The sequence below is a fragment of the Sparus aurata genome, chromosome 1 (assembly GCF_900880675.1).
Source record: "Sparus aurata chromosome 1, fSpaAur1.1, whole genome shotgun sequence".
Classification (NCBI taxonomy): domain Eukaryota; kingdom Metazoa; phylum Chordata; class Actinopteri; order Spariformes; family Sparidae; genus Sparus; species Sparus aurata.
In genome coordinates this window covers 2608315-2636205 of record NC_044187.1, presented here as the reverse complement: position 1 = coordinate 2636205, position 27891 = coordinate 2608315, and the positions used below count along the sequence as shown (strand labels likewise).

The following is a 27891-nucleotide window of genomic DNA, read 5'->3' as shown; positions in this document are numbered from 1 at the left end:
CCTCGGATCCAGGAGGAACAATGCGGTTTTCGTCCTGGCCGTGGAACACTGGACCAGCTCTATACCCTCCGCAGGGTGCTCGAGGGTTCATGGGAGTTTGCCCAACCAGTCCACATGTGTTTTGTGGACTTGGAGAAGGCATTCGACCGTGTCCCTCGTGGCATACTGTGGGGGGTGCTCCGGGAGTACGGGGTCGGGGGCCCTCTGTTAAGGGCAGTGCGGTCCCTGTACTGCCGGAGCAGGAGCCTGGTTCGCATTGCCGGCAGTAAGTCAGACCTGTTCCCAGTGCATGTTGGACTCCGGCAGGGCTGCCCTTTGTCACCGGTTCTGTTCATTACTTTTATGGACAGAATTTCTAGGCGCAGCCACGGGCCGGAGGGGATCTGGTTCGGGAGCCAATGGATCTCATCTCTGCTTTTCGCGGATGACGTGGTCTTGTTGGCTCCTTCGAGCCGGGACCTCCAGCATGCCCTGGGGCGGTTTGCAGCCGAGTGTGAAGCGGCTGGGATGAGAATCAGCACCTCCAAATCCGAGGCCATGGTTCTCGACCGGAAAAAGGTGGCCTGCTCCCTCCAGGTGGGAGGAGAGTTCCTGCCTCAAGTGGAGGAGTTTAAGTATCTTGGGGTCTTGTTCACGAGTGAGGGAAGGACGGAGCGTGAGATTGACAGACGGATCGGTGCAGCGGCCGCAGTAATGCGGTCTTTGTATCGGTCTGTCGTGGTGAAGAGAGAGCTGAGCCGAAAGGCGAAGCTCTCGATTTACCAGTCAATCTACGTTCCGACCCTCACCTATGGCCATGAACTCTGGGTCATGACCGAAAGAATAAGATCCCGGATACAAGCGGCCGAAATGAGTTTCCTCCGCAGGGTGGCAGGGCGCTCCCTTAGAGATAGGGTGAAGAGCTCTGTCACCCGGGAGGAGCTCAGAGTAGAGCCGCTGCTCCTCCACATCGAGAGGAGCCAGCTGAGGTGGCTCGGGCATCTGTTTCGGATGCCCCCGGGACGCCTCCCTCGGGAGGTGTTCCTGGCATGTCCCTCCGGGAGGAGACCCCGAGGAAGACCCAGGACACGCTGGTGTGACTATGTCACTCAGCTGGCCAGGGAACGCCTTGGGGTCCTCCCGGAAGAGCTGGAGGCAGTATCCGGGGAGAGGGAAGTCTGGGTGTCCCTGCTCAGGCAGCTGCCCCCGCGACCCGGCCCCGGATAAGCGGAAGAAAATGGATGGATGGATGGATGGAGTTATGCTTTCCAGCTCTGCGTCTGTTGGCACGCTGCTCCCCGCCATCTTGTAAGCACAATGCCAAATGTCACGAAGCACAACGTTGACTTTGATTTGCGTCGTTGCTAAGGCAGAAGTTAGAACATAATTTTTCACACTCGAATCTTCTGATTTTTTAAAAAATTTGAATTGTATTCGAATAGCGAAGTTCGTTTTGACAGCCCTATGCTGCACTGACCCACCTGGAGCAGCAGGGGAGCTATGTTAGGCTGCTCTTCATAGACTTTAGCTCTGCTTTTAACACCATCCTCCCCCACAGACTGGTGTCCAAACTGTCTGACATTGGAATACCACACTCCACCTGCCTTTTTTAGATTAAGGTCTTTCTGACAGACTGCACTTAGAGGGTAAGAGTGGGCCCCCACAGGACTCATAACACCCTGGTCACACACTGTTCAAACTACTGCCGTCAGGCAGGAGATACAGGTCCATGAAAACCAGAACGAACAGACTACAAAACAGCTTTTATCCAACAGCCATAATTGCACTGAATAGTGCAACCTGAGCATAACTCCACCACTTACCTTTGTTAAAGGGCTATGTGCAATTTTTTGACTGTGAATGTATGGATGTATGGGTGTGTCTCCTATGTGTTTTTAGTGTTAATATGTATACAGTAGTCTTATTTAGGTATTTATTTATGCATCTTCTACCTCAGCAGATGTTTTGCACTGAATAAGGACTGCACTTAATTTCGTTGTACCTGTTACAATGACAATAAAGATATTCTATTCCATTCATTATCACAGGGCCCTCCTAACTGTTCCAAAGTTGAGACTAAAAATTAAAGGTGATCGTGCCTTTGCCATCAGGGCCTCTCGACTTTGGAACGCCCTGCCTGAGGAGATAAGTCTTGCAGGATCAGTAAATTCTTTTAAATCACTTCTTAAAACTCATTTGTATAGACTTGCCTTTATGTGATGTGGTCATTGTATGTTTATTAGTGGGCTGTGCTCGCCAGCCCACTATGGACACCTCTATAGCAGTAAGTCGCGAAAAACTGCGATTAATGTCCCATAAGGAATGAATTGGACGAGGTCAAAAAAGTCGCAAATCTGCGACGTTTTTCAAACATCTCCTGCTCTGGCATACTTTCACATAGAAACACCATTCCAGCTTTAAAATGTAGGCACAAGTCCTGAGTATTTTATTTTAACTTTTTTCCTTTGATGTGTAGTTTTTGAACTGTGATTCTTGAATGACGGTGAGTGATTTTGGACAAATTCAGGGTTTTCAATGATTGTGTGTGGTGGAATGTTCGTGCAGCAAAGTGGAGAGGGCCAACTAACAGAGTGATTGAGACTCAAAATTTATCTCATAAATTTTCTCTTTCCGTGACAATTCTGGCCACAAATTAGGCTCGAAAACAGTGATATTTCCCAGAGTTATAGCCACACTTGTCTTCTTTCTCCTACTATGTCTACTTTATCGGTAGGATTTACAGTTTTTTAATTATCGACCGCTACCCAACAAAAGTAGGTCCCAACTGCCCTATGCACTCCAATGTAAATCGGGAGGAGGATTTTCAAAACTGCACCCTTTTTTAACTCGCTGCCATTTCCACATTTCTGAAGCTAGGACCACAAAACTTAATGAGTGTTTTCGTTAAGGCCTTTCTGGCTTGATCGTGAAGAAATTTTGACGATATCATGTATGAATATGACTATATAGCACTAGTTTGACATCCCCGATGTGAGGCAGAAATCACTCTCGAATCAGCTCCCTCACAGTCCGTTGCTACAGGCCCTTGTCAACTGTCACCTAGCAGCTGAAATCAGCTGGGCCAAGAGAGAGAGTGACAGACAGACAGACAGACAGACAGACAATAGACACACATCAGACAGACAGACAGACAGACAGTAGACACACATGAGACAGACAGACAGAGAGAGATGTACACACACACACACAGCCATGCTTAAGTGTGCACTCACATGCACACAAACGCACACACACAGTATATTTCCCAACATTTAAACTACATTTAACGATTATTTTTTCACTCATTCAATGTGCGGCTTGATCGGACTCTGTATGCTATTATTCAGTTTTCTAGAATATCAATGTTTTACGACATAAGACGCGAACAGCTGCGAAAGACTTTCCATAAGGAATGAACGGGATGAAGTCAAAAAACTCGCAAATCTGCTATGTTTTTCAAACATCTCCTGCTCTGGCATGCATTCACCTAGAAACATCATTCAAACTTTAAAATGTAGGCACAAGTCCTGTGTATTTAAATTTGTATTTCAGTGACGCTCCCAGTTTTTGTTTACTCAAAAACACTGATATTTTCCAGAGTTGTAGCCACATGTGTCTTCTTTCTCCCAATGTGTATACTTTATCGGTAGGATTTATGATTTTGGATTTATCTGCCTCTAACCGACAAGAGCAGCTCTCAACGGCTCCATTCACTCCAATGTAAATCGGGAAGAGGATTTGCAAAACTGCGGCCTTTTTTAACTCGCTCCTCTTACCACATTTCTGAAACTAGGACCACAAAACTTGATGTGTGTGTTCCCTAAAGGAGTCATCACCTGGTTTTTCACATATCCAGTCCCTCTTGGATCGCTTTGGATCAATTCTTAAAACTTATTAGAAAAAAAAAAAAAAATCAAACATAGAGCTTGTTCTGACCCTTTTTCATACCGCGACTTGCTCACGCGAGATTATGCGCGAGGTTTTGACCGGTCCGGATGTGCATTGTATTAATATGTAATGAGGCGCGCGTTGATTGGCCGCAGGAAGGACAGAGCCGGAATCGGGGGCGAGCCTGCATGCACACAGACTCCAAAACATAAACAGCCCCCTGTCATGGCGCACACACTAAATGACGAACCTTACGGAATTCAGGCATTTATGTACGAGCCAGAGTCGGAAACCGAATGGGAGAGTGAAGAGGCAGAGACGGTGAAGAGACACAGCAGGATGTCTCTGAATGGTATATTCTTTTTTTTTCCTTCTTACTTTTCACACTCGTGTTTTACATGTAAGACCTGAGTTTTAATGCTGGCGGTGACGATGTATGGCGTGAAAATGACAGAGAAATAAGCAGATTCGGCGTGCTCACTCAGAAAGTCTGGCTGAGGATGGCTGTGAGCCGATGCTTAATATGCAAGTAGCCTCCTGTGGTAACGTCACCACAGGAGCAGAGTCAAAATCTCGTGCTTTAGGAACGCGCACTACTGTGCGCTATTCCTGTTCGGAAAAAGAGCCAAAGCGAAAAAAATATGCCACTTTCAAACTCCAGCTTTTCAGGCAAGTTTCAACTGAGGTCCAACACCAATATGCATGATTTAACGAGAGAAATTGCGATTTCCGGGTGATGACTCCTTTAAGGCCTTTCCCGCTTGATGGTGCCATGTTTGCTTTTTCGTCACGGGGCAAAGTGCACAGCCCACTCTCGCGATTTCCTGGCGGGGAATTGTCTAGTTTTTACTACAACTGTCTTTGAGTTCTGCTCTACTTTTTTGATGTTATTTTATTTATTACATTTCTTTTATTTCGCCTACTTTATCTATTTCATCTCTTTTATCTCACCGACTTTACCAATTTTGTAACTTTCTTAAGCTTTTTCTTCCTGAGTGATGTGTTACAATCAAATTTATCCTGCTTGCAACAGAGGTTAAAAATACATTCCTACTCAGTCAGCAGACAAAAATGAAGCGTCACAGTTTCCTGAAACATGAATGAAGCTGTAAAAACCAAATTTCTTTGGTTGAGTTGTATATTTATGTCTTCTCCTCTGGTCTGTTGACTCTGTCTGTGCTTGCCTCTGTTCACGGTCATGTCTGTGTGATGTTCCACCATAGTCCCTTCTGTCTCGAGTTTCCCCTTGGTATGTGTTTTTGGACTTTGTGTTTTGCATTTGTTTGACTTGAACTTTGCCTTTTTCTTCGTGCCTTCTTGAACTGTTTTCTTTGCTACTTTTTTTTGGTCTTTGGCCTTATCTTGTTTCTTGCCTCTTCGTTTTTTTTCGTTGTGACATTCAGCTTTTGTTTAAATAAAAGCTCACATTTTATTCCCCTCAATCCTGCCTCGTGTCCTGTGAATAACTGCGTTTTGGTCCATCTATGTCCATAGATTCCCCCTTAAACTCAGCATGACACTCACCTGCTGACTCTGTGTTCGTCCTGTTCATTTCTTCAGCCTCTCATCCAAATCCTTTTTTTTTTTTTTGGTTTTTGTTTTTTATTATTAAGATCATTATTTTTCTGAGACTGAATCATTTGTGCTACTGAAATGTTGATTTTCTTTGGAAGTGTTCTCTGGACTAACACAAATCTGAAGAGTTTTTGGCTGAAAAGTGAGTTTTTCAGAAATTAACATTCCAACCTACTGATCTCCAATGAGGTAATGAGAAGATGTGGATATGACTGAAACTTTCACTGAACTGCTCGACAGTGAAAGAGGAGACAGTGCAGACAATAGTGATGATGAGGGATGTTTTTAAATTGACCATTTATCAGTGAAGAGAGCTGGATAATGTTGCTGAACTGACAACTGTGAAACATGGGAAAAAAGAGATAATCAGTGGAAGAGGACCTGGAAGGATCATTCTGACTCTGTTTCTTCCTCCAGGGTGGAACATGGTGGAGAGCAGAGGCTGAAACCTGGTGTGAGGAAGTGTAAGTGTGTGTTCACTTTGACTGATGAAAACGATGAATGAATCCATTATTTATTCAGGGAAGGTCAATTGAGAACAAGCTCTCTTTTCCAATGATGCCCTGAGTACAAAATACATGAAAACACAAACACAATATGATCATGAATTATAATTACAATCAGACTGCAGAACATTGAACAATAGGCACTTGAAACTATCTAAAGAAATAAGATGATTTAGTTTAAGAACACGCTGTAAGTCATTCCACTTCTGAGGGACATAGACCTGAAAAGCAGTCTTCCCCAGTTCAGTCCTTACAGTGGGAATGTTTAAAGTCAAGGACTCTTGTGAACGAGTGTGCAGATTACAAGTTCTAACTGAGATCAAACTGGTGAGATAGTCGGGTAAAACATGCAGCAGAGCCTTGTAGATAAAATCCTGCAGTGCTGTTCCCTCCTTACAGATAAAGATGGCCTCCAACTTTGTCATAAAGAACACAGTGATGAGTTCTAAACCCATCACCTGTAATAAAACACAGTGCAGAATGATACACTGCATCAAGAGCAGCATGCATGTAGATCTAGAACAGGTAAAAAAGTGGCCTGAACAGGTTGTTTTCTACAGTTTAAAGTAAAACAAGCTTGTTTTACTTTAAACTGTAGAAAACAACTTACAATTTACTCTTTAGTTTTTAGTTAGTTTAGAAATATGAAATATGAATTTAAAAAGACAGCTTATCATCTATCCAGAGGTCCAGATATTTGTAACTGGAAACCCTTTCAATAGGAGTCCCATTCAATGTAGAGATACTGCTGTCTATAAGAGAAGAAGGTGACAATCTTGTGAATAACATGTATTTTGTATTTGGGAACAAAGCAGCACATGTTAAAGTAGTTTAAATCTAAAGCTTGTGTATCTGCATTCATTCCAAAAAGATGAGTCATTGTGAAGTTTTAATTTAATTAACTGTCAGTCTGTTAATAAAGCAACAAATAAACCATCAGCTGTGTTAGATGATAAACTGCTGCTGTATTGTGTCTTATTCTCTCCATCAGATGTCTGTGAACTCACAGTGGACACAAACACAGTAAACAGATTCCTCAAACTGTCCGACAACAACAAGAAGGTGACATGTGTGAGAGAGAAGCAGCCATATCCTGATCATCCAGAGAGGTTTGACTGCCGACAGCTGCTGTGTAGAAATTATCTGACTGGTCGCTGTTACTGGGAGGTCGAGTGGAGAGGAAGCGTTCGTATATCAGTGAGTTACAGAGGATTCAGGAGGAGAGGAAACAGTGATGACTGTTTGTTTGGACAGAATAATCAGTCCTGGAGTCTGAACTGCTCTGATGATGGTCGTTACTCTGTCTGGCACAATAAAATAAGTACATTCTCCTCCTCCTCCTTCTCTCCTCCTCCTCCTCCTCCTCCTCCTCCGTCTCTAACAGAGTAGCAGTGTATGTGGACTGTCCTGCTGGAACTCTGTCCTTCTACAGAGTCTCTGACTCACTGATCCACCTCCACACCTTCAACACCACATTCACTGAAGAACTTTATCCTGGGTTTGGGTTCTGGCCTGGTTCCTCAGTCTCTCTGTAGGAGGGACACACACACACACACACACACACACACACACAGCCTTAACACACTGCTGATTTACAGGATTCCACTCTGCTGAGTTTTGGTAGTAACTTTTAACACAATGATATGATGTCAGTATAACCTGAGTGTTTTTGATCTTAACCAGTATGATTTACTAATGATTTCACTTTTATCATCATGTTTTATTGTAGATGTGCTCCTCTGTTATATAATCCTTAGCTAAAGATATGAACATGTTTATCAGTTATGTTTTGTTACTCTTCTGGAATTCGATATGGAATTTCCTGAGAATGTGTCCAAGGGGAAGGGGAAGGTAAATAGAAAACAGGAGGAGTCCAAGGACAGAGCCCTGGGGAACACCGCTGGAGACTGGAGAGGAGGAACATCTTAGGTTCTTGAGTTGGACAAACTGTGTGCGACCAGTGAGATATGATTGCAGTCAAGCCAGAGGGATGTCAGTGATTCTAATGGAGGCTGTGCTGAGAGAGAATCAGGATGGAGAGTAAACCAGAGTCAGATGCCATCAGGAGGTCAATTGTGATTTTCACCAGGGCTGTCTCAGTGCTTCTTCCTCATAAGTTGCCAAAGACAGTTACAGTTACTATGTTACTGTTGTTTGGTCCTGAAACGTTGCTTTGTGGGACATTTCTTTGTATTCAATTGAGTGAAGGACCTGTGCAGTTATCAGACTGTCAGACAGACACACCTTCCATACACACAGCCGGTTTATCCGTTCAAACTGGTTGAGAAAGTCACAGTGAGACAGAGGCAGAGAATTGCAGCAGGATCCCCGCATCCAAACTGCAGAGTGAATGGAGCTACAGAGACATCAGAACAGCTGACCGCTAATGTTCAAAAACAATTGGCCAGTGCAGAACAAGGCCTGTTTCAAGACAGAACCCCTAGAGACAGGGTTTCTTTGGATAAGGAGGAGGCTCTGTAGCTCTTGCAGTGATCTGCTGGGAGGTTTGCCTGAGAGCGGGTGCATGTGACGACGGTCTTGCCCCTACATGCGCGTAACAGCAAGTGTAAAAGTAAGCGTACAGCTCCGCAGCGCAACTCAACAGGTGAACGCAGTTGGACTAATTAATAACACACACCAGAAACCCCAGAACAATAGAAGCAACATGAGTTTGTTCAGTGGGTTTGCAATGCAGCTGACAGCAGCAGATGCAAAGAGGAATCGCTTAAGTATCACAGAATCAAAACACATGGGAAAAGGAAAAGATCAAAGAGGCTACTGGTAAGCTCACGTCTTTTTACTGGACTGAAATGTGATTGCTGGCTGTGTAGTAGTCTGTGTCTGAACAAACGAAATGTCTGTTAATATAAATGTGCTGCCTGCTGATAGACTGATGAAGTTAAGATATTGCTAGACAAAACTTAGCGGCTGCCAGGGCCAATGTTTGTTTGGTTATCGAGCTGTTTAGACTATGTTATGGGGCGTCGATTGTAAAGCTGTGCTTCCTTAAATAAACAGCAACTTTTTGCCACATTTAGCAAAAAGACATGTATAAAGAACACGTGAATTTTTTTATGTTACTTTTGACCAGATTTATAGCAATATTTGTGAACTTTGTGACATTAACATCGCTTGTAAAAGTATCATTTCAGTGTTAAACCTAAATGTTAAATCTAAATCTAAATGTTAAATGTTCAATCTAAATGTTAAATATAAATCTAAATGTTAAATATAAATCTAAATGTTAAAGATAAATCTAAATGTAAATGTTAATGTTGAATATAAATATAATAAATTTTGTTCGGTGTGTGGAACGATGTCCAGCAGTCTCTACAGTTTATCAGAAAAATCAAACAAATGTTGTTGAACACTAGCAACATAACCTAGCAAAGATTACCTCTACTTTGCTAACATTAGCTAGTTTTATGCTAACAATACTTTGCCAGTTAGTAAACAAACTTACCGAGTGCTGTGGCGGCTCTTTGCTGGACGCTGTCGCTGTCATTGCAGACGCATTGCTGAGTCTCTGTATTGCCTCTAAGACAGCCCTTCCAATATTTCCAGTCATGTCACTGGACATACTATCAGGCAACATGAGAGCGCGGTGTGGAGATGTGACAAACAGTGGAGCGCAATCTCTCCGTCTGACTACCTGGAGAAGACCGCAGAGAGAGCCAGCTCGCGTCAATGAGCTTTTATTTTGTTACTTCCGTTGACAGGCAGTGTGAATTTGCATATTAGCTAAATATTTAGTTTTAACCGTGACATTTATATTTAACATTTATATTTAACACTTAACATTTATATTTAGATTTAACATTTATATTTAGATTTAACATTTATATTCAACATTTAACATTTAGATTTATATTTAACATTTAGATTTGTATTTAACATTTAGATTTAACATTTAACATTTATATTTAGATTTAACATTTAGATTTCGATTCAACATTTAGATTTAGATTCAACATTTAGATTTTACATTTGTATTTATATTTAACATTTATATTTAACATTTGGATTTATGTTTAACATTTAACATTTAGATTTAGATTCAACATTTAGATTTATATTTAACATTTAGATTTAGATTCAACATTTAGATTTAACATTTGGATTTATGTTTGACATTTAGATTTAACATTTAACATTTAGATTTAGATTTAACATTTAGGTTAAACACTGAAATGATAGTTTTACAAGAGATGTAGATGTCACAAAGTTCACAAATATTGCTGTAAATCTGGTCATAAGTAGCATAAAAAAATTCACGTTTTTTATACATATTTTTTTGCTACATGTAGCAAAAAGTTGCTGTTTATTTAAGGATGCGCAGCTTTACAATCGCTGCCCCATACTATTTGGGTGTCTTTGGTTGAAGTTACATGAATTAATTAATTAATTAATTCATACATACAAGCAACATAACCTAGCAAAAATTACCTCTACTTTGCTAATGTTAGCTAGTTATACTAACATTACTTTGCCAGTTAGTAAACAAACTTACAGAGTGCTGTGGCAGCTCTGTGCTGGATGCTGTCACTGTCGTTGCAGACGTATTGCTGAGACTCTGTATTGCCGCCAAAACGGCCCTTCCAATATTTCCAGTCATGTCACTGGACATACTGGCAGGCAACATGAGAGCGCGGTGTGGAGATGTGACAAACAGTGAAGTGCAATCTCTCCGTCTGACTACCTGGAAAAGACCACGGAGAGAGCTGACTCACGTCATTGAGCTTTTCTTTTGTTACTTCCGTTGACAGGCAGTGTGAATTTGCATATTAGCTAAATATTAAGTTTTAACCGTGACATTTATATTTAACATTTATATTTCTATTTAAAATTTAGATTTATGTTTAACATTTAACATTTAGATTTAGATTTAACATTTATATTTAGATTCAACATTTATATTTAACATTTAATATTTAGATTTATATTTAACATTTATATTTAGATTTAACAATTAGATTTAACATTTAACATTTGGATTCATATTTAACATTTAGATTTAACATTAACATTTGGATTTATATTTAACATTTATATTTATATTTAACATTTATATTTAGATTTAATATTTAGATTTAACATTTAACATTTATATTTAACATTTAACATTTGGATTTATATTTAACATTTATATTTAGATTTAACATTTAGATTTAACATTCAACATTTAGATTTAACATTTAACATTTGGATTCATATTTAACATTTAGATTTAACATTAACATTTGGATTTATATTTAACATTTATATTTATATTTAACATTTATATTTAGATTTAATATTTAGATTTAACATTTAACATTTATATTTAACATTTAACATTTGAATTTATATTTAACATTTATATTTAGATTTAACATTTATATTTAGATTTAACATTTAGATTTAACATTTAACATTTAGATTTAAATTTACCATTTAGGTTAAACACTGAAATGATACTTTTACAAGAGATGTAGATGTCACAAAGTTCACAAATATTGCTGTAAATCTGGTCAAAAGAAACATAAAAAAATTCACAAGTTTTTTATACATGTTTTTTTGCTACATGTAGCAAAAAGTTGCTGTTTATTTAAGGATGCGCAGCTTTACAATCGGCGCCCCATTCTATTTGCGTATCTTTGGTTGAAGTTACACGCATTTATTAATTCATTCATTCACACATACAAGTCCCATACATTGATTGAGCCTATAAATATTGATTAGAGTGCCGAATTTTGCTTGTTGAAATACAAGGAGTAATGTTTAGTTTGTATAAGAAGATTAAGAATATTTCTGCTCAGAAAGCATTATACTAATTTATCTACAGAAAAATCATTTGGAATGCTTAATTTTATTTAGATTAAAATCATGAGTAAAAATACATGTCATGTGTACAATCTATATATAATGATTTGGTAAAACCAAGTTTATTTAAATGGATCCAAAAGTAGAACTGGTTTTCTGTTTATTCAATGCTTAATTTACACAGTATTTGCCTATCTGCCTTGTTTGATTAAATAATGGAATAATATGTTTTTAATATAACTACCTTTTGCCCAACTTAAATGTACTTTGTTGTATTTAAAGAAAGGACTGAACTTAATTTGTATTGTTTTATTTTTTGTATGTTTAAAGGTTTTTCACTGGTCAAATAAATTGAATACAGAGTGAAATCCTGAGTCTGGTCAAGTCCTTCCCTTTTCAAGTGTGGGAAGCCATGATGTTTTAAATACACTTGCCAGTAGTTGTCTGACTTAGTTGTGTCATACATATAGACTCATGGAACATCTGTGAAAGGTAGATAGGTATGAAGTGTCAGGGGTTCTCAGATTTGATCTCGCACATTATGTGAGAATCAAAAACTCAAATATAAATCAATAATACAACCAATGAGATGCACTATGACATGATTGATAGCATTTTCCCCCGCTTCCAGTCTTTATAGGACCGGAAACTTGGTAGTACATTAATCTGTCAATCAAGACTCCTTGGGGTTTTGAACCCAGGACCTTTAGCATCCTGAGTGAGAATCATACCCTTTGGCCAACCAACATTTTCTCCATAATGGTACAGAACAAAAAAGCATAATCATCTTCTTGAGTAAATCATGTGAGTTCTTCTCTATCTGCTGTTGTTGCACAACCACTGGATTCAGAGAACTTGGACAAACTGACCGAACCTTTAATTTCCAAATAAGTCACAACAACACATTCATAAGGCCACCAACTCACTGTACATTCTGGTTGGAATCACATAACTGGAAACAAAGACATCCAAAAATATGTTTCTTCAATAGGGATTCATATAAAACCATTTTTACCTCCATTTACAAAGAGTAGATGAATAAGAGCTCAGGATACAATTACCGATATATTTACCCACTGCAACATCAACGAAACAATAAATCAGGATTTGGCACAAACATGATGTGGTGACTTTTATCTGTTAGAGTGATGTTTGAGGAACACTGTCCTGTAAATACAACACACACAGGTCTACATCTGCAGTTAAAACTCTTTCAGCTAACCTGTTACACTGCAGGTTGGACAGGTAGAACTTCAGGTGGTTTCTGGTCAAAATGCCTCTTTAAATTACCACATTTCAACAGAGAACTCCAGGAGGCAGAAACAGTACAAAGCACCTTAGGAAGGTTACAGTATGTCTGAAATAGTGTATAAAAAGAGACAGGAGTGTCTAAATATAAAACACCAAAGTAGTGCTTCATTAAATCCTTCACTAAATGCAGGAATGTTTTAAAATTTTCTAAATTAAACCAAAGTCTGAACGTGACAAAGTGGTGAATTCAGCTGAATGAGCGGCACGTTGTGAAGCGTGAAACATCCGAGTGTCTCCTAAAGCTCAATGGCAGAACATGAAAACAGTAAAGTGTTAACTGTGTGTTGAATTTAATTACTTTGATTGATTTTATTAATCCAATTAATCAATTAACCATTGTGTATTTTGGTACTGTTGTTGATTTGTAATAAAATGTGCTCTGAAACTGCCTCGTCTACTTTATCCTTGTTGCTCACATGATCAGTTAATTAACCACTGAAGTCAGTCAGTATTTTTAATACGTTCAGGTTTTGGCCTGCTGGCTGTTGGCTTCTCGACTCTTAATGATAAACCAAAAGAACAACAAAAGAGATTAATATAGAATAAAAGTGACTATAAAAATGTTTTTTTAATTATTCAGAGACATGGGGTGGCTGCTCTCTGTGTGGTTCACTCACTGTCTGAGATTTGACTACACTGTTGTTACATGGCAACACTCCCTTAAACATCTGTGAGTGCGTTAAGACATTATGGACAATGTTGTAAGTCGAGGCTCAGGACTGCACTGTGGCTGTACTGGAATATGCATAGATGATATACATTAGGGGTGGGTATTGGCAAGAACCTCACGATGCGATACGTATCATGATATCACGATATTGCGATATAAATAAAGATGAAAACACAAGCACCTGTATATGTACATCAGATGATATTGATCAGAGGACAAATTGAGTCAAAACTATTTCATTCAAAACAGCCTCTCCATTTTATTAATTCCCATGACATTTCCGGGCAGTAATATTGTTCTTGCTATTTCTCTTAACTTTGAAGCCAAGTGCTTCCAAACGTCAATTTTAAATTGCGGAGGCATTGTTAGCTTGCCATCCATTTTGCACAGACGTCAGCCACTCTCTCTACTACAGAAATACACCCGCTGCACAGCAGAGTCGCTCTTTGCGATTTATCGATATTTGGAGTTGAGAAATCGATATTGTATTGGGCAGTATCGCGATATATTGCCGTATCGATATTTTTGCCCGCCCCTAATATACATATAACCCAATATTGGATACTTATATTATACTTCAGTGCAGCACTTTTCCTGTCCTGTTAGAGTGTTTTATGCATCATATTTTATAGTTATGTGTAATATTACAGTATCACCCACTCCTAATGTTCCATGTGCTCGTCTCCACAAAGATGTTAAAGGTTTATTTTGAAAGGAATATAACTCTTGATCTACCGTCAACATACAAAACCTGAAACTCAACAACAGCTGCTGTGAAACAAAACAACAACAGAGGTGTGAAGGAATGTAAGTATTCAGTCTTCTTCAGTTGTCACTTCATCTGTCTCTCAGAGGCTCAACAGCACGTCCAGGAGTCCCTCCCTCCTTAAACAGCTTCCTGAGAACTCGTCTCCACACCTTTAGAGTAAAAGTCTACATGGCAGTAAAGCAGGAATCTCTGTGGCGTCCTCCCTCCGGTCCGGCTCAGGCGTAAAAGATCAGTTCAGGGATCTGGCCCCCCTGCACTCCGGTGCCGTTGGTGCTGTCCGAGGAGCACTGGAACTGGAAGGTCACTTTCCCACACTGCACCTCTGTCATGCCCTCCTGGCCAAAGTAGCTGAGCTCGTTTCCATCCAGCACCACGCTAGCGGTGTAGAAGGTGTCTGGCTCGATCTGCACAGGGTAGTCGAACCACACAGGGAAGGTGCTGCTGGAGCCATCTGAGAAGTACTTGATGATCCTCTGAGCCATTGGCACACCCTGGCGCTTCAGCTCGATCTTGGCGCTGTACTCTGCCGAACCGCAGCTGGAGCCGTACAGGCCGAAGCCAGCGATGAAGACACGTCTGTCCACAGCGAACTGAATGCTGTCACAGCGACCTCGGTACCGCCACTGGTTGCTCCTGTAAGCGCAGGACTGGAAGCGGTGGCAGCGCTGCGGCGACAGGCCTTTGCGAGGTTTGGTACAGAACAACAGCTCAGGCTTGTTGGCGGCGGTGTACCACAGGAAGATGTCATTAGTCTCGTTCAGTGTGAGCACACCAGACTGCGCCGCTCCGTTGGCAAAGTCCTCTAGTGCCATGGTGGGGATGCGGATCAGGTAGATGGCCTTTCCCAGCATCAGACGCTTGTTTTCGATGGTCGGCGTCAGGTCTTGTCGTTGACACTCAGCCTCAGCCCAGTTCAGCGCCGCCTCGAACACCACCATCTCTTTGGCGTTGAGCGTCTCCCGCCGCAGGATGCTCTCCAGCGTCTGGGTGTCGATGTCGCAGAAGCCTTCAGAGCGCAGAGCGAGCTCGGCCTGAGCGTCGATCACCTCCCAGCAGCGCTGCGTCAGGTCGGGCTCCTCGAACAGGCAGCTCTGAGACAGCAGCACGCAGGCGTTCTTGGCACTCAGGCTGGTCTCCAGGAAGTTGACGCAGGCCCGCGCCAGGTGAGGCACAATGTACTTTTTGGCGGCGTAGAGCGTGGCGAGCACTGTGTCAGCACACAGGTCGATCTCATCACAGTAGATATACCTGAGTGCAGCAGAGGGCGGGGTCACTTTGACATCAAATCATTTCATTTCAGTTGTTTTTGGTATTTTTTTTATATCAATAAGCATGCTGAGCGTTTTCGTTATGTGTCTGATGTTTGTATACAGACACAAAGCTAAATGTGAACAGTTCAATCAGTCCGATAAAACGGAATGAATCACAGGTCGACTTACTTCAACATAGCCAGAAATGAAGGTGGCTCCACATCAGGGATCCTGATCTCGTCCTGATCCTCAGCTAGTTCTCCATAAAACATGGCGTGGAACACCGAGCTGCCAACAGCCAGGACGTACTGACAGAGCAGAGCAACAACATGGATGGCGTGAGAGACACGATCTCCATTTATAACAGATACAAATGCAACAGATGACTCACACTCAATAACTACAATTTTAAAAGTCTCTCAGACATCTTTTTGTATGACAGCTAATAAACCTGAAGGCTCCACACAGCGCTGTGTCTTTCAAATGCACCAGAGTTACTCTCTGCAGGACACCAAACATATTTTCCTCTCTGATCTCAGATCTGCAGTTATCAGATGTTTACCTTGTGTCCTGGCACTCGCTGCGTCCCGCCAGGAGGCCCGACCACGAAGTGAACATCTGCCATCATCTCATTGTTGAACATGACTGAATTCCTGAAAGGACACAAGAATCTTAAACACTCTGAGAATATGTTTAGAAAAAAACATTAATTCAATTCATGGTTGTTTAATTAATGAAATTTAAATAATAGAAGTGGCATTTCCTGTGGTGACGAACAAAACATCATCAGGATCTTATTGATTTTTCTGCTGAAATCACGCAACATTCTTTTAACGTGTACCTGTGTGAAAAGTTTTAATGAGGTTAAGAATGTCCTCTGAGACAATCCTGATATTAGGATTTATAAATAAAAATGACTTGATTCCTTATATTATTATTATTATTATTATTATTATTATTATTATTATTATATTACTTCACTGCTGCTCTGAATGAATTCCAGTGATGCTTATGATGATCTGCTGTTAACAAAGTCCAGTTCGTTGCTGATTTTTCTTTAATTTCAGTGCAAATTGACTTCATGCGAACTATCAGTGAAAGTTTTGCTTTCATGAAGAGCAACAGTAAATATACACAAGGAGAAATGAGACAAGTGTCTCAAAATGAATGACATCACAGTTTTATAATACTACTGCTACTACCGGAGCTGTTTAAGTAAAACTCTTGCTAAAAGTCAACCTTCATTACATTCATACAAAAAGCCTCGGTTTCATTTTGGAGAGAGTTTCACTTTAACTCGAGACAAATTTCACGACCCGTCTGACAGTCGAGTATCTTTCTGTCTCCATCAGGAGGATTCAGAGGAACAGGTGTAAGAATTGTGTGTCTCCTCTGATATTTTCTTCAGACTTCAAACACAGAAAAGTTCTGTACTGACTGGAACATAACAGGATGTGCAGAGCTCAAGACAGAAATTCAAGGCAACCTGAACAGAACCAGTGTCTGTACAGGCCCGGACCAGAATAACTGGACCTTGTTACAGCTGACTATATCTGAGTGCCATCAGTATCTGGACCACCAGGGGTTCGGACGGACCTCTCTCGGATGGTCGGGAACAGGCCCTGCCAGTTGCAGCAGCCCTGCGCGGTGCTGGTGTTGTTGTTGGTCAGGTTCTGCTGCTGGTACTGCTGGATGGACGTGCTGCTGCTCGCTGAGGCGGACGGGACCAGCTTCTTGGTGGGAAACAGCTCTGCAGCCATTATCGTCTCGTCAGACAGCAGGCCGGGTCATGGCAGAACCGGGGCCGGATGAAACCGAACTGCTGCTCCCGGAGTCTGGAGAGCACTGCCGAGAAACACAGCTCACATTCACACACTGACGACATTTTAAGCTAGCTTCGCCAGGCTAGCCACACACAGTCCGAGTCGTTTACAGCAGTCAAACATGACAACACGTGAACAGTCCGAACTAATATACAGTCAGAACACAAGTCTGGACCCAGCAGCTGACCGGTGGGAGTCCAAACCCCGGAGCTGTCTCTCTCTCTCCTCTTCACTTTAGCATCAGCACGCTAGCTGGTTGGTTAGCTAACAAACTAACTAAAAAGGTCGTTTTTGCGAGTTAACTTCTCGTTCAGTATCGAGATATTTATCGAACAGCCTCGTTTCTACTCACTGTGCCGCTATGAAGAAGTGTTTCTGATCATATCTTCGCCCACATTGAACAGTTGTTCAGTAGTTTAACACACTGACGGCTCAGCTTTGTTTACAGTAGCTAGCTAGCTTCTTCTGCTAACGTGTGCGGCAGATTCAGCTCACTGCCGGCGCGCTGCTGCCGCCCGCAGGCCGGAGAGTGCAACTACACCTCCATCACACACTCACTAATGACCTGTCTTTATGTTATTTAATGTTACCTGAATACTTATACCTTTTAATACATTTTACTTTACCTTTAAGGGCTTATTTTGCTCTGTAATTTTGTATTCTGATCTGTTTTTAAAAGAAAGACAGGTGCAAAAAAAAAATAAAAAATGACTTAATCTCTGACTTGTGATCAGACGGAGTGACATGCAGTTAAAAATCCTTATTTGAAAGATAAATTTAAAAAAGTAAAATCCAGTCATCATCTCCTCGCTACATGCTGATGGAAAGTAAAGTGAAACAAGATCTGGAGAAAAACAAGCAGAACTCCATTAAAACACAGCCGAATTAGCGTCTGGCACTTCCTGTTTGCAGTGTTCCTGTGGATGTACAGACAGCTATCACTGGGTCCCTTTGATACTGAAGAAAACTTAAAAACATGATGTTTCTAAGGCAGGTTCTGCTTTCTGAGTACATTTATGAAGTCATCATCTCCTCCAGAATCAATTTGTGATCTCTGGGCTTCTGCAGACTGAGATCCCAGCAGCCAAGGTGAACTTTACCTTTAATTCAAAGTGTATTAATATTCACAGTATAATAATACATAGCATAATTACATGTTGTTCCCATTGTGAACTGTTCATTCTTCATTCTTCACACTCGTTAACTCTCAACATATTGAATAAGGGAGGTTTTTGCACGTTGTTACTGATTAGATAAATACATTTATGTTTGATGTTTCATGCACACTGAAGTCTTCTTAACTAGAATGTTATGAGCCCACAGACTCGTGACTTTAGCCTCTGCTGCTGAACAATGCAGAATAAAAACTACAATATGTCCTCAGAAAGTGAAATAATAATGATTATATTTCATGATACTGTTTGAATCATACTCACCTAATTTTCCTCACAAACTTTAATTTCAGCCTGAAACTTTAACTTCTCATCTTGTGCCTTTTGTCAGTAGATGTTTTTTTCTTGTTTATTATTTCCGTCTTTTATAATAAGTGTTTTTTTCTTCATTGATTGATGATGAGTTGTGTTTCTTTGTTTATTAATACCTTGTGTGTGTACACAGTGTTCTGCACTAACTTGTCGTCATGCACTGAGTGTTTGTGTGTCTGATGAGCGTCTGTGTTTGAATAAAGACACATGTGATGATATACAACATATTCCTTTATTGTTGTTACTGATAAATCTCCCATGTTGAAAACAATGACACCTGTGTGTACGTCACGTACGGCCAGGTTAGCGTCTATAATCTCTCTGTAATAGTTTCACTGTACACATTAAAGGACGACAATAATCTACAGTCGAACCGGACCCGACCACACTTTTCATCCGGGTCTCAGTTTGAAGGTTCAGCTCTGCTTTTGGCCACCGAGGACGATAAAATATAACTCTGAGAACAGTTTGACTGGCGGTGCAGCTGCCGTCGTCTCCACTGGCTAGTGTTCCTGCTGATGTAGTGTGACCGACGCACGGCGTTCGTTTTTAAAATCAATGTGTTGAATCATCTGGAATCATTGGCACACGTACGGAGTGTATTGCTCTGACACAAAGTAGACGGATGTGAACGGAACGCACCGCTCCGATGTGGTTCTGACCGTTTCCCGCTTCCCTTTAATGTTTTCTGTCGCTGTTCATCATTCAGTTTGGTGAGAACGTTCAAGTGACTCGATGCAGGTTCAGATGTTCGACCCAAACAGTCACAATCTTTATCAAGCTGTTTCAGAACCTCCACTGACGAGGTTCTGTTCTCACCGGTGTCTGTTTGTTTGTCAGCAGAATTACACAAAAACTGCTGAACAGATTTCACCAACACCAAGAACAGACCCATTAACGTTTGGTGCTGATCCAGATAACTTTCTTTATGGGCTAATTTGATATGCGATGAGGCTTGATTGAATTAAAGAGGACTGTTGGGCCTTTGCGGAGGTATGCACTCTACTGATCTCGTTATAAGAGATGAAACTTCATCATAAAAGTAAAGATGAGAGAAAAGTCCCAACACATCCGAGTCTGTCGAGTTCACACAAACAAATAATAAAAGCAGAACATTTAAAAAACAGACAACAGTCCAGCGTTTTATGGACCAGAGCAGAATCTGGTGCTGTTGTTGAAAGGTTCTGCCAGCTCGATCCGTCTGAACATGTTGGAATTAGTCTCTACGGTTCTGTGAGAACGTTGAGTCGTCTCAGCAGAGTGGAGATAAAATGGCACTTCCTGATCCGCGGAACACGAGGCAGTAAAGTTATCGAACACGGGTCGATCACATCTGTGGACTCATCAGCTGACTCAGTGTGGACGACATCAGAACCCAAAGTACCAGACGGTCCTGGACCGACGCTCTGGTTGTTTTATTCTGGATCTGAACCAAAACACTTCAAATCTAGCCGGGTGTTTGTAAATGTCAGTTCAGCTAATGATAAACTCGCGGTCTTGTGGTCACATTAAAACAGGCGTTTAAAGGAACAGTTCACCCAAAAATAAACATTTCTGTGCACCACAACAACCAGACTCCATTCATTTTCTACATCATTTTAAAGGGAGGCTGAATTCAAACTGCGGCTGCTAACTCGCGTGGATAATGTTGAGTATTACAGCTCACCTACGAGCTGCTGAGTGACTCGTAGACTTTGCGGTCACGATTTCCCTTAATCACACCAGGTTTATAAATAGATCTGCTTTAATACTTAAAAACTGTACACATCTCTGTTCACCCCCTTTTACACCGCTTCACTTTAAAAACCAGCCGCAGTTCCCCGTCAGAGGGACTCGGCTGCGTGTTGGAGACGAGAGTTTGGTAAGAAGCAGAAACAAAGTGTTATGTAGTGCTGAGAGGTAAAGTCATGTATACATACGTCTTACAACACCAGCAGAACCCCAACGCAAAGAAAAACAACTTCACTTTTCAAGTAAAACAGAGAATAAGTTTACAAAAAATATCTACCTGTATCTTACAAGTCTGTCACCAAACACAAAGAGTCGTTTAAAAAACTAGTAATCGCTCCAAATAATAATTATAATTACACAAAATACAGTATTTTCAGGCAGTCAGCATATAAAGCATGTACAAATCTGGAGCTTGTGTGCAGTTTTGGGAGCGAAACAGGTTAAAGTGTTATTTTTTCAACAAAACGAGCTAATTAGCATTAGCAACAACAGACCTCTCGGGTAAATGTTTTGGCTTTAAATTTGGCGTTTTTTGTTTTTTTTTAAAGTCGTAATAAATAATTAATATGACCAAAGTAAAACAAACGAATGAGAAAAAGCTTCACTGCAGGTTTGTTCTCACTATCCGCTTATAAATACACAACAACAAGCAGCCTCGTCGTCACAACGTCGATCAAAACTACAGAATCACAAGAGATTCGATCCTCAGGTGAGATCTCACTTCGTCTGATTGACGACTATCAAAGTGTCACATGACAGCAGGTGTGTGTGTGCAGGTGGCGGTTCAGTATATTACAGTATTCATTCACAACGTGTTCGGACTCACTGAAGGGTTTCATTTCAAAATGAGGAGAGCGTCCGGCAGCAGGAGGGAGATGGATCGTACGCTCCAGAACAGGTGAGTCACTGCTCAGGTGTGAACGTGGAGAACACAAGTGAACCTGAAACAGTGTCACACAAACCAAAGCGTTTGATGTTGCAGCTCTGAAACAGCCGAACATTTAAAAAATGTTTCCAACAGTTGTTGTATTGATGCTGCCACAGATTTATCTCTTCCTATAACAGTGCAGTCAGCACAGTTGTACAGTGGTTACAGTCGTGCAGTTGGTAAAGTCATGCAGTCGTGCAGTCGGTACAGTCGTGCAGACGGTACAGTCGGTACAGTCATGCAGTCGTGCAGTCGTGCAGTCAGTACAGTCATGCAGACGGTGCTGTCGGTACAGTCGGTACAGTCATGCAGACGGTACAGTCGTGCAGACGGTACAGTCGTGCAGACGGTACAGTCGCGCAGTCGGTGCAGTCGCGCAGTCGGTGCAGTCGGTGCAGTCGGTACAGTCGTGCAGACGGTACAGTCGTGCAGTCGGTACAGTCGTGCAGACGGTACAGTCGTGCAGTCGGTGCAGTCGGTGCAGTCTTGCAGTCGGTACAGTCGTGCAGTCGTGCAGTCGGTGCAGTCGGTACAGTCGTGCAGTCGTGCAGTCGGTGCAGTCGTGCAGTCGGTACAGTCGGTACAGTCGTGCAGTCGGTGCAGTCGGTGCAGTCTTGCAGTCGGTACAGTTGTGCAGTCGTGCAGTCGGTGCAGTCGTGCAGTCGGTACAGTCGTGCAGTCGGTACAGTCGGTACAGTCGTGCAGTCGGTACAGTCGTGCAGTCGGTACAGTCGTGCAGTCGGTACAGTCGTGCAGTCGGTACAGTCGGTGCAGTCGGTAAAATCGTGCAGTCGTGCAGTCGGTACAGTTGTACAGAAACAGCTGTGATGCGACTGCAACCACGGCAACGTGATCCTTCAAGTCAACTGAGATGTTTTTTGTCTTGCAGGCGGAAACTTGAGTCAGAGTTGCAGAGAGGAGTTAATTCATGTTGCGACTGAATATCAAACTTCAGACATCAGACAGTCGGGATGATGCACTCTCTCACCTCTCCACAGATTTCAGAGTGACACTTCTTGAACGAGACAAGGATCTTATTAACAACAAACGGTCTCTGACTGATCCCTCACAGCCACACAGTCACTCCTCCTCCTCCTCCTCCTCCTCCTCCTCCTCCTCTGTCTTTTTTTTCAATGAAACTCTTCAGAAGTCCTTCGACCTGCTGACAGAGTCTCTGTCCACCCGGCAACAACTGTCCATGAGCAAGGCACCGACTCCAGTCCAGCTCACGGTCACAACCTTCGACCTCTCACCTCCTTCGTGGACGTTGATGAAACTCTCTCCAGAAATCAGACTGATCACATTTTCTTTTACAACAGGAAATTAAAAAAAACACTCCAAATGGATTTCAAATTAAAAGTCCTGTGCAGATTCAGAGGTCACACAAGTTCTGATCAGAGATGTGGAGATTGGGTCTCTGTCGTCACGACTCGAGACATATTTATGACCCGACTGAATCTGTGTTTAAAAACTGGGTTGTAAGTTGAATTAATGTTCTGAAGAAAAAAGGCACATCGTCATGAACAACACGGCAGAGTGTGGTGAGAGCGACGCTCCGGTTTTACCTGCGGCAGAAAGAAAAACGGTTCCAGCTTTAGTTAAATGTACCGAGAGATCCTGCTTTTATTTTTCGCCACTTCCTGTTTCATTCCTCGTCTCATCCGGAGGTGTGTTTGTTTCGGGACCCAGGCCAGCCTAAGTCCGAGGGGCAGGGGGGAGAGTGGGACGAATATTTCGACAAATCTTAAAGGATCAGTTCAGTTTTCTGCTTCCTCATCCGGACTCAGAGGTGGAGACGGACTCCGCCGGGCGGCTGCAGGCAGTTTCAGGTCATACGAAGACCTTAGCCAGCGCGTCGGCCCCGGCGCTGCCGATGTAGCACTTGGTTGGGTGGAATGCCACGTCGTGGATCGACTCCTCGAACTTCTTGCGGTGGGCGGTGAACTCCTGGATGCACGTCTTGCTCTCCATGTTCCACAGACGGATCGAGCAGTCGTGACCTGGCGGGAAGAGACAGAGAGCCAATGAGAAGGAAGACTGAGCTTGTGCACCCACACACACATGCTAACACTGTTAGCTGAGCAGCTACAAGTTTAAAGAACAACTTTTAGAGTCAGTTTTGACGAGCTGCATGGAGGTTTAGCAGAACGCTGCAACTCTGTTTTACTGTGAATCTCCAGAACTGTTCTGTGAACTACGACACTTCACCTGACTTTACATCATTAGAAAGGTTTGTCTTTATTGTGTTATATTGTCTGATGTGGTTCCAGAGTAAAAGCTTCACAAATGATCAGAGGTTTTAAACAGTCTCTGATCTGATCTACGTACGGTAGTTTGGAGGCAGAAACGTCTTTTATTTGAACAGAATTCTTTGGGAGTTGTAGAGAAATAATTTTTTTTATAAATGTGCTGCCATCAAGTATTTAGATTTTTCAAAATAAAACAACAAAAATCGTCTGCATTTCTTTTATTTTTCTAGCTGAACAGGAAAAGAACAATATTGTATGTTCATCAGTATAAATACTCACTTCCAGACATGAGGTACAGTCCGTTTGGATCCACAGCGAGACTCGTGACAGAGTCCAGGTGGGCGACCATCGAGTGGATCAGCTTACCTTCCATTCAGAACAGAACAACAGATTACTTCTGATCTCGTCTCACTCAAACAGCGTTGATTCGCTCACGTTCAGATGAATCCAGCACTGAATAACTCTTATTTTCTTTAATTGTGTCAAAATCTCGACACCACGGTCGAGTCAGAGAAATCTTGACTTTCAGTGCAGGTCAAGCACAGAAAGACTCCACAACACAAGATAACTGAGCAGCATGTTCTTCAGCAGAACACCTGAGGAGCAGGTGGAGCTGGCAGGTCAGGGAGGTTGACCTGCCACCTCCACCTGCTCCTCAGGTGTTCTGTCTCTGAGATATCACCGCCGGTGTTTTCTCTCCTGCCGAGCCTCAGAGGAGATTACACAACAGTGTTCCCGGGCTGAGCCGGAACATTTCTGACCAGCAAACCCAAATGTGAATGTGGAGGAAGGTTCCTGTAACACATGCGGTGCTGCTGGTTCTGTTACCTGTGTTGTTGTCAAAGAACTGGATGTGTCGGTCCTCCTGAGCTGTGATGGTGATTGGCAGCGTGGGATGACTCAGCACTTTGTTGATCTTGCAGGGAGCGTCTGTGTGGAGGCGGACGTGAGAAGGACGACATTAACATTTAAAACCAACAATCTCCGTCTGTCAGGACTGAGAGCGGCAGCAGACGAGAAGAGGAGAGTTTCAGAGATGGATCTTTATGTTTTATGTGTCACACGGCCCGATTCACGCCTGGCTCGGTGCTGCAGAGCTTCACTGATGAACAAGAACTATTAAAAACACATCAGTGAGATTCACGTCTTCAGTAGGAACCAAAGAGCTGACAGGAAGTCAGACAGTGATAAAAGACGGACGGGTGTGTTGTCGTGTCTTTGATCCTTTAAATAAGGAAGCCCAGAGGAGACCACATCAAGACGTTGACTTTTCATTTGATTCTATTTATATTCAACTTATTTATCTCATCTTATGAGCTGAAGATGAAAATATAACTCCACAAATACATCAAGAATTTTCTAAAAAAAATAAATCAAAATGCATCAATTCAACATTTTCACAGACCTCTAAGGTCGTTCTACAGCCATGTTTTGAAGAAACTGGAATTTTTTGTTTTGTTTGGACAATATTAGATGAAATAAACGTCTTCATGCTTTTCTAACAATCTGAAGACAAAAACAACGATGGAATGAGAATCCTGCCGTCAGATCTGATGGTTTGTGTCATCCGACAGATCTTTATCATCACTCGTGCTGAGGTCACCTCTGTGTGGATCTGTGATTGGTCGGTTGATTTACCTGGCGGCCCGGCGGACTCCAGCTTCAGGACGAGCTGCTGCGTCTCCATGTTGAAGAGTCCGATGTGGCCGGTGGTGAAAGACGTCACCATGTGAGCCGGCTCGCTGCTCACCAGGTCCACTGAGGTGGGAACGCCGAGCTCTGACACACACAGACAGCACAGAGTCATCAGGTGAGCAGCTGTCGACAGGTGAACCAGGGAACCAGAACCCACACTGAGCCGGTCAGTCAGAGTGGTTTTACTCACCTCCTCTCTCGTTGAAAACAGCGAGAGACGGCGAGGTGTCGGCGGCGTTCCACAGCCGGACCGTTCCGTCAGCCGAGCAGGAGAGGAGGCGGTGGTGGGCCGGGCCGTAGACCAGACCCCACACCGAGTCCGTGTGACCGCACAGCGCCCCCCGCAGGACCACCGGCTCTGAGAGAGAAGAGAGATGAAACACGGAGAACCACAAAAAACACATCTCCTGAAAAACCTTCATCAAACCACGTCAGTGCCGGAGTGTACCATATGAGTCGTAGGGGTCCACGTTGGGGTTTGGGGTGTTCCAGCTCTGGATGGTGCCGTCCACCCCGCCGCTGAAGCACTGCTCCCCGCTGGAGCTCATGGTGACGCACAGAACCGCTCCGCTACACAATCAATGACAATTCAGCCTCAGTATACTTCATCACTACTGCCCGGAACATGTGAGACGTCTGTCTTTATACTATTCATTCACAGTATCTCACCTGTGAGCTCTGAACGTGTAGATGGGCTCCACGTCTAAAGCTGCACATCTGGAACATCCAAGAACAAAAACATGACATGTTATAAAAATAAAACTAAAGGCCCGTCTGTAACAGCAGCCTGTGTCGGAGCTCTGCAGCTCAGGGAAGGTTTGAGCTCTCACTTCTTGGCGGGCGCCGTCTTCTGGAGGTTCCACAGTTTGAGGGTGTGATCCTCGGAGGCCGTGACCAGGACCGGCTCCACCGGGTGGAAGGCCAGACTCCGGACCGAGTCAAAGTGGCTCCGCAGGGTGAACTTGGGGTTCCAGGTCTTCCTCAGAGCGTCTTTGTTATTGGTGATCTGAGTGAGGGAGGGCGCTCAGTTACAACATGCAGATGGTACTTCTTCTAGTTTACTTTTAGTTTTTCATGTGATGTTTGGAGTTCTGTGCATCTGAGGCCGTCAGACTGTCGGGTTGGTTCACTCACGTCGTACGCCAGGCTGTCGGCCTCGTTGGCCACAGTCAGTCCCGCCAGTTCTCCCAGTCCGAGCTCGTTAGAAACCGCCTCGTCCACTCTGCCCAGGATGAACGACTTCCCAGACGACGGCAGGAAGGTCATCGCCTCTACGGAGACAAAAGAAACGGTCTTCATGAAGCGTTTCAAGTGTTTAAATGAGGAACATCTTCTTCTGTTTGTGCAGAAAACACAAGTTGATTAACAGACTGATGAACTGAGACGGAGGGCAGCTTACCGTCTTCAGGCCGCCCCACTTCGGGCTCACTGAGTCTGGGTACAGCGGGGCGGGAGGGGGGCGTCACGGGCGGCTGCATGGAGGGAAGGTCCTCAGCATCCCGCAGGTTAGCCAGCATGTCCTGGAGCTTAGACCGGTTCGGTCCTGGAGGAGGAGGAAGCAGAAACATGGAGTCAGAAGAAGATCTCAGGGGGATTATGTGAAAAGAGTTCTGGGAGAAGGAGATGAAAAAACAGACATTAGCAAAGTGAAAACAACTGAAGTGAGAAAAAAAGGGAATGTGTTGAGTTTGAAGAAGAAGCAGCAGCAGCGGCTCTGCAGGAGATGGAACAGAAACCATGAAGGGAAATAAAACCAGAGACACAAAGTGACAACAAACAGAAACAAGGTGGAAGAGAACAGATGAAATGTGGCAGCTGCTGTTGGAGCTGCACGAGTCATCAACACCAAGACGTGAAGAAACAAACAAGTGGAAACAAGTCTGGATATTATTGAGATTCATCGCTATCAGAAAACTGCACCACTGTGCCGTCACCATTTACGTGCAGTCGGTTACTGTTGGCTTTAGGTGATGAATGAATAATAAGGCCTCAATAATGGATGAGAGGGGAGGATCAGACAGTTTAATGTCAGTGAAGAGATTCAGGAAAAATGCATTAAGGTAGAAAACATAAAGAAAAGATAACGTGGATGATGAGAGAGAACAGATGATGACGAAGACGAAGAGACGAAACATACGCGGCCACAGAGCGACATCAGCAGACATCAACCAGCTTCAACACTGATCCTCAGGACAGGACGAGACTCCGAGATCAACAGGAGGAAACTGAAA

The 27891-nt window shown here is 42.8% G+C and overlaps 2 protein-coding genes and 1 pseudogene across 3 annotated transcripts in view; 1 reads left to right on the top strand and 2 right to left on the bottom strand.

The window, feature by feature from the left end:
• The window catches only part of LOC115574014 (NACHT, LRR and PYD domains-containing protein 12-like), a 32756-nt pseudogene extending 23798 nt beyond the window's left edge, over positions 1–8958 (top strand).
• Positions 8959–12605: 3647 nt separating this feature from the next.
• btbd3a (BTB (POZ) domain containing 3a) lies at positions 12606–18083 on the bottom strand. The gene is made up of 5 exons (XM_030411344.1): positions 17926–18083; positions 17347–17595; positions 16313–16403; positions 15940–16058; positions 12606–15748 (listed from the first exon to the last, which is right to left on the bottom strand). The coding sequence occupies exons 2-5, from the start codon at positions 17508–17510 to the stop codon at positions 14716–14718; spliced, it is 1407 nt and encodes a 468-aa protein (XP_030267204.1). The 5' UTR covers positions 17511–17595; positions 17926–18083; the 3' UTR covers positions 12606–14715.
• Positions 18084–19270: 1187 nt separating this feature from the next.
• Positions 19271–27891, bottom strand: part of strn (striatin, calmodulin binding protein) — a 40816-nt gene continuing 32195 nt past the window's right edge. For both annotated transcript variants that reach the window (XM_030407596.1, XM_030407670.1), the window contains 10 exons: positions 27060–27203; positions 26795–26931; positions 26491–26666; positions 26330–26377; positions 26109–26230; positions 25851–26018; positions 25604–25744; positions 24794–24895; positions 24245–24331; positions 19271–23716 (listed from right to left, as the gene is read on the bottom strand). In XM_030407596.1, the coding sequence (XP_030263456.1) occupies positions 23547–23716; positions 24245–24331; positions 24794–24895; positions 25604–25744; positions 25851–26018; positions 26109–26230; positions 26330–26377; positions 26491–26666; positions 26795–26931; positions 27060–27203 (1295 nt within the window). In that variant the 3' untranslated portion in view covers positions 19271–23546. The remainder of the gene's footprint in view (positions 23717–24244; positions 24332–24793; positions 24896–25603; positions 25745–25850; positions 26019–26108; positions 26231–26329; positions 26378–26490; positions 26667–26794; positions 26932–27059; positions 27204–27891) is intronic.

What these genes read in the sequence shown, in the direction of transcription:
- btbd3a (XM_030411344.1), bottom strand. Translation starts at nt 17,510, where the DNA reads ATGGCTGCAGAGCTGTTTCCCACCAAGAAGCTGGTCCCGTCCGCCTCA. An exon ending in TTCCCGACCATCCGAGAGAG is followed by an intron (nt 16,404 to 17,346) that starts GTCCGTCCGAAC and finishes GTGTCCTTTCAG; the next exon opens with GAATTCAGTCATGTTCAACA. An exon ending in TCATTTCTGGCTATGTTGAA is followed by an intron (nt 15,749 to 15,939) that starts GTAAGTCGACCT and finishes TGCTGCACTCAG; the next exon opens with GTATATCTACTGTGATGAGA.